At 47.6% G+C, this 7,003-nt stretch overlaps 1 protein-coding gene across 1 annotated transcript; it reads left to right on the forward strand.

The window, feature by feature from the left end:
- Positions 1 to 296: 296 nt before the first annotated feature.
- On the forward strand, positions 297 to 5,762 carry LOC147426566 (uncharacterized). The gene is made up of 6 exons (XM_086498744.1): positions 297 to 1,228; positions 1,325 to 1,465; positions 2,213 to 2,250; positions 2,337 to 2,594; positions 2,720 to 2,804; positions 3,815 to 5,762. Exons 1-6 carry the CDS (start codon positions 1,091 to 1,093, stop codon positions 4,049 to 4,051), a joined length of 897 nt encoding a protein of 298 aa, XP_086354870.1. The 5' UTR covers positions 297 to 1,090; the 3' UTR covers positions 4,052 to 5,762.
- The last annotated feature ends 1,241 nt before the right edge of the window (positions 5,763 to 7,003 follow it).

A 7,003-nucleotide genomic window follows, 5' to 3' on the forward strand; every position in this document is an offset into this window, starting at 1 on the left:
TCCAAAATACCAACCACGAATCAACAGTATCCCCTCTCTATTCATAAGACCAATGAGCGATATTTGGACGTAAGAGAGGCAGACATTATAATTATAGACAAGCTATCCATGAGATTTAGTCATTCTCTTGTTCCCTTCAGTTCTAGATGCTAAATGTCAATTTACATATGTCATGTTATATTCTATAGATGTGGCCCACCAAGCAAGACTAGTTCTCTATTTTGGGGCCCTTGCCCTCAACGAAATTGAAAACGGCATGATATTAAGCTGAGACATATTTTTCCTGCCCCTCTCTATAAAGATTGAATTGAAGGAAGAACGTTGAGGTCTGGTAGGTCTTGAGTTTAAAAGTACAAGGGGGAAAAGGTGCCGCTGTCGAGTCTGCCTTGTTTTGTGCTGGAGCTTCTGAGCGGGCAGTGGTATTGCCAGCGGTGCTTACTGTGACGTGGCTTGCGGCTAGCAGCCTTGCAAGCTTCTTCTAGGGATGGATGATGGCAAAGTTTCAGCAAGCGTAGGAGAAGAAGCTCTAGAATGGGGCGTACTTCTGGAGCACAAGTAGTAACAGAAATTCCATTCAAGGAGACCAGTTGGCTCGGCTGGCTGATGTACATGTATGCATCACGAGTAGCGAAAGCGAGAAGCACTATTTTTTACTACAGTGTTGGATGCACTCTCGGGAGATCTGGACACATACCTACTGGCTGCTACAATGATTATAGTTGAGGCTTTTTGGGTTGTACTGCAGTGTCTTTTCTGTATTAGGGCTGGACAATGAATGGTCCTTGGCACATATATAATCTGCATTGGACTTGTGCAAGGCTTCCAACAACGTACTAAAAGTGCCTGCTATGGATCGAGGTTGTTCTTTCTCATCTCATGGCTTTGCACCTGTCTCTGTTGTTTACTACAAGATTGTGTGTGTAAAAAGTGCTGAGCGGCATGTTCTATGATTAGGCAAGTGGCAATAATCCATCTTGAACCTTTAACCTGTATGGTATGCTTGTCATGGTAGCTTCAGGAAGATGAATGAGATGTAGCTCTTAAATGTTGGCATTTGATTAGTTAAGGGAGTTTTAGTAACGGTCGATTGATGGATGCAAGCCCTAGCGAAGAAACCTGGTGGAAGCCAACTTCAATAGTGCAGTGTTATGGATATATCAATGCTTCTTGCTTTTGCAAAATAACCTCTGGGTCTTCAAGAATCAATAATCAAGTAATGCTTTACTTGGTATGTCCGCTGTTTTCAATTGTAAACTAAGGGCTATTTGCAGTTGGGCTTTGAAGATCTCATGGCATACGCTAGGCATTGTACATTTTTTTCAAGGACTCTGATAACAACCGAACGTTTGGAGGTGAAGATGTATTCAAAGAGTTAAGGGCAAGGAGTGTTTACCTTTCAAGGAAGAGTTGCATATGTTTCTTTGCTTTCAGCGTTTTCCTTTCTGGGTGTGAACAGCTTTTAGAGGTGTTAGGCAGGCGATAACAACTGAATGTTTGGAGGTGAAGATGTATTCAAAGAGTTAAGCACAAGCAGCGTTTCCCTTTCAAGGAAGAGTTGCATATGTTTCTTTGCTTTCAGTGTTTCCCTTTCAGGGTGTGAATAGCTTTTAGAGGTGCTAGGCAGGCGATAACAACCGAATGTTTGGAGGTGAAGATGTATTCAAAGAGTTAAGGGCAAGCAGCGTTTCCCTTTCAGGAAGAGTTGCATATGTTTCTTTGCTTTTTCGATGAATGAGTTGAGAAGACAAGTATGAAAGGCTGCTGTGGCTGATCACTCATGTAACAATCTGAGGCCAATTTGGACATGTTGGTAGTAAGAGGTTCAGAACTTTGACTCTGTATTTGATGAGTGCAATGTGAAATTCGTGACCATTCTTTGCTTTTGTGGTGTTGATCTTGAGGATGTATTCAATTGTTCATCACTTGGCCAAACGTGATTGGTTTATTGATTGATTGCTCGCTCTTATTTTACTTTTATTATTTGTTAAAAGGCAAGGGAATTCCAGAATGATGTACCGGGGTGTAGTGAACCTTGTCTTGCAAGGATGCACTTTTTCCTCGTCCTTATCCTTATGGTCACAAGACTTTGAAGCAGCGAGGAGACGCTCACCTTCTTAGTATTATTATTATTATTATATACAATTGTGGCGGTTTATTGATAGAGCTGATTGCTGGTTGAGCTAAAATTGCATTTTGAGTTTTTCCATTTCAGTACAACGAGGAATTCATGACGGATCCTAAAACATACAGGTAAAGGTTATTATTGAAATTAAATTTGTATTGACAAGCAATTTGAGGACTTCCAAATCTCAAGGCTTTACTGGTTGTCATCAAAGGGTCATGAGAAGCGAAGCTGTGCTGGCGAAATGGCTCCACATCTGGCGGCCGTTGGTGGAAGCAATAGCAAGGACAGAACCAATCGCATGGAACAGTTGGGGAGAGTTACTGCGGCTCTTCATTTGCCGATCGAGGGAGGCCAAGGTGCCAGCAAAAGAGAGGGGTGCTGAAGTGGGAGCCAGTGCATTTCCAGAGACGGCTGTAAGTGAGGAGATGTGGCAGCACACGCTCCGGGAAGGTGGAGATGGCCCTAGCTGGTAAAGGCTAGATCAAGAGCATCTGCCATTAATGTCTAGGTATACTTTACTGAGGTCAGTGAGGTGCGTGATATGCTTCATGCTCTCACTATTTCTCTTGGCTTTTCCTGTTTTGTTACTGCAAGGTGCGTGATGCTCTCAACATTCCCCATCTATTTCTCTTGGCTTTTCCGGTTTTGTTGCTGGCAGCGTATACATGTCTGGTTCCCTGTAATGCTCCCTCTCTGTCAAGGACAGTGCGGCTCTATGGCTTCTCCATGTATGGCCCTTGTGCAGGCTTGAGTTTGGACATTAATGCTAGTAGCAAAGGTGGCTGAATGCCTATCGACTCACCTCCATGGCTATTTTCCTCGCATTGTTCTGATGACAGAGAGAGTCAAGGGGCGTATGCGAGGCAACACCAACACTAGGTGAGGTTCGGTCAACACTAGGTAAGTGTGTTGGTGTAACGGCCAAGTGGCCGGCCGGACAACATCTAACATCAACTCTGTTCTTCCTTATCTAATATAGAAGGAGTCAACGGCGATGGCTACACTATACTGCGTGTTCTCTCATCTCCAACCACAGCACGCACTATGCACGCTCCCCTCTCCCCTCCCACAGAGTGCCTACTATGAGGTGTTCTTTGTATGTTGCACCAGCCCAGACACCTTTTGTCCCACAAACTTGAGGAAGCAGGCAAGAGCTCCTCTGAGAGTTCTTCATTGACAGAGTAATCTCAAGCAGCAAGCTTTCATTCACATGAAGTCGATTGCAGATTTTGTTTGGAATACGGGAAGTGACTCCACGCTTCTTACCTGCATGGCAGCTGTATAGCTATATCATGACCCTTGGACTGCAATTCGTGCTAATGTTCCATTGAGTTGGCAAATTCGGTAAGGGAGTGCCTTAGATGAAGCATACTTCACGAAGCACGGAGTAAGCTGGCTTGCAGTACTGTTGATATATTACTGGGCGGAGCATTGCTGGCTAGATTCATAGGTGCTGCCCATACATGAGTGTATTGATGGGGTATTCCAGATGAGCTTTGCCACACAATAAGATTGTGTTACACAAAATGAGATCGGGTGGTTGCTTCCGTGTGTGTGACTCCTATTCCGAAGGGGAGGGGCTGGATCTCCGTGTCAACACTGTTATTGCCAAAGCCGTGCAAAACAACGCCCGCTCGCCCATCATTTGGGAGAGCTCCATGCGCAGGTGTAAGCCAGTTGTCTGTCCAGATGATGTCATTGAGGGACGAATTATTTGGGCTCTGCAGACACGGGGCAACTCCAGTCATACAAAGGAAAAAGATTAAGGATGGTGGAGGCAAGGTATGGGCTAGTAGTGGGGTAGAGGCAGGGGAAGATGATGACAGAGGCGTTGCGTCCATAGAGTGGACTAGTGGGTATGAGGGGAAGGCGAGGGAATTGGTCTGGGGTAGAGGAAAGGCAGGGGAGCTTAGAAGCTCTAGTTAAGGTCCCAAGCAATGGGAGTGTCTTAGGAGTGCTCACTGATGAAATACTTCCCGAACCGCACTGCACGTTGCATACATATCCACAAGTGCATTGGCAACCACGAGCTCCCTGTTCAAACGACGTCTGGATATGGCCCTTCTCTATGTGTTTCAAGCTGCCAACGGCTTTGAGAATACAAGTGAAAGTAACCAAACCGAATTAATGCATCTCCATAGGAATTAAGGCATTCCATAAAGTGTTGTGATGACGAGCATGTCAGTCAAATGCTTATTTTGTGTCTTCTGACATTGAGCCACACTAGGCGTATATTGAGGTACCGACAAAACTGTTATGTTTGTGACAACTTTGTATTGTCAATTTGCCTATGAATGAAGCCATTTGGCTTTGGAGATTTTGGTGATTGTCAAGTGAGATCTTTTAGGGGGTTGTATCGCCTGCAATTCGTCTGTCTTATTATACGCTGCATTTAGTGAATTGACTTCAGACTATTTTTTGGGCTCATCCGGATCCCAACATTGATGATACATGCCAGATTCCAGGCACTCAGACAGGTGTTAAAGGCACTTGCGAGCATGGAGGCTGCCTACAAGCTATCATCCGATCTATCAGCTCGTAATAAAGATATAGCACCGGCAACGGACGGCACTGGGACGGACACATGCGACAGCCATGCTGGCTCCTTCTGTTGCACCACCATCATCAACAGTGGCAGTAGGAGGCAGGATGGGCCAGAGGGGTTAGCCTCCTACATGCATGGTTAACAGCAACATTCATCCCAGCCTTCCTGCGTCCAAATCCCTCTCTCCTCTCGTCAGATAGACCTTTATGGTCTCTCGGGATAGTTTCCAACGATGTTAAAATATTCTAGTATGTAAGCCGTCCTCTGGACGGGAACAATTCTCTTCGTGATGCATGTTCATAGCTAGTACACCGGGCCCCCTGCTGCTGATGCTCTTGCCATTTGTCAGTTTTCTCAATGTATATTATACCATGACGTAGTATTCTATTGGTTGATGGAAGGATCAGTGATAGAGATCAGAGTACTTGCAGCAAGAACAGGAGGATCTGACCGCCCTTCCCAGTCGAAACCAGTGCACCAGCTAGATGAAGAAGCCGAACATGGCCGACAACCATGCATGGCAGCGCAGGGTGGCCATTCTTGATCTCCTTAACCTTAAGGGAACACCTCAAAGTCATTGAAGGAGTCACCAGGGAATAAGAAGGGTCCTCCATCACAGATGTGCCCATTAGGATGGCCACGATGCATGCTCTGTGCATGGACCTGCAAGCTACAATTGCCTTGAAAGTAGGTAAGCCTGCCCAGATCTACGACTCTGCCTTCAACCACACTGCCTCACGCACCCTGGAGAGCTGAACATTACTCACCTCCCCGCTCTTAGCAAAAGTCTCAGAGGTGCTGACAGCCCCACTGTGTACCACCCGACGGTATAAGTAGCCTCGAAACTGATCACCGATCAGGTATGATAGAGGGCCACCTTCCGGCACCTTGACCATACCAGAGACTGCCACCTGTAGAAGCCTTCTGGCCCCTAGGGGGAAATTGTTTGCACCCGTACTGCTTCCCGGCCAAATCCCACCTTATAAGTGAGCTCATTCACAGACTTCAATTGCTGCTCACGGCCACTGATTAAAGTTGTAGAATAGAAGGATGTTGTGTGCCTAGATTGCATAGCTTCAATATCGTGTTTTAGACATACCAGCCTCGACTCTGCAGCAACCTGCGTTTGCCTTACAAGGATGGCATAATGCTGCACGCGGTTTGTTCTTTGCTCATGTCTGCTCCTCCTTCCACGCCTCGAGAAGCAGCTTGACCACACTGTCCATCTATGCTCCATCTCCTACACGGCTCTTCTCCCTTCCTCGAGTTCCTCTACACCGACACCATCGCAGATTCCCTCAACCAACCACGTCCTTCTTTGTCCTGGAGGCCGCCTCCATTCATGCCATCGCAGACCTGCAAGCTCGTCTCCACAGACAGCATCACTTTTGACACCCTCCAAACGCTGAGCAGCTCGCCTACAGTGCTCGCTCCAATCCTAACGCTTATCTGTTGTTCAGCTGGCCTTCTCGGCATCGACGTTGATACTATATATGGTGGGGTGGCTGTGTATCTCTCATGCGGGGTCGTCTCTTTCGTGCAGCTTATGTCCCCAAAGGCAGCCACGATGGTTTGAAGGGATTGCCTGCTCTCTCTCTCTCTCTCTCTCTCTCTCTCTGCAGTCAGCAGGCGGCAAAGTTCCTTCTCTCTCTCTCTCTCGCTGCAATTCTTCTCCTTCCATGTCGAATGGCAATGACAGCACTCGCACCCCAATGTTAAAGAGAGACCCAAACGAGAGAGAGAGAGAGAGAGAGAGAGAGAGAGGGGCCCATCCATTCCTGTGCAGCACACGTTGGAGGTCCATGGGGCACGGCCAAATGTGAGCGCCGGGCGGCCCGGGCCTCATCAACGGAGGCTCACATCAATCAGACGACTTTTCGGATCTCAAATTTCATTCAGTACTTTTGAAGAAATTAGACTAATTTGTTGGGCTCCGGGTGATTCGGAGATCCCGGGGTGAAGGCGGGATGGTGACCACCCACCCGATCTCGGTTAGCGGTGGCATGGCACGAGGGGAAGCGCGATGGACCTGGATGGGGACGACGGACGATGGGACATAGTCTTGACCTATGTTTTCTCCTCACCACACCGTCTAGGTACTACGGGCGCGTGCGGCGGTTTGAGAGCGCATGGTAACGGGAGTGTCCCCCTCCACTTCATCACGTGGAAGTAATCGGGGGAGTCCGCCACACACGGGGATTCCATGACCCAGTTTCGGGGCCGTCGGCTCGTAGCTGGCGGGTCTCTTCGGCGAGCGTCGGCAAGGTGCCTCATGCAGACAGGTGATCCGTTTTGGACGTTCAAGTACTCCACGCGGAGGTCTTGACTTCCTC

Source organism: Adiantum capillus-veneris, chromosome 24, assembly GCF_014529385.1.
Source record: "Adiantum capillus-veneris isolate H3 chromosome 24, ASM1452938v2, whole genome shotgun sequence".
NCBI lineage: Eukaryota > Viridiplantae > Streptophyta > Polypodiopsida > Polypodiales > Pteridaceae > Adiantum > Adiantum capillus-veneris.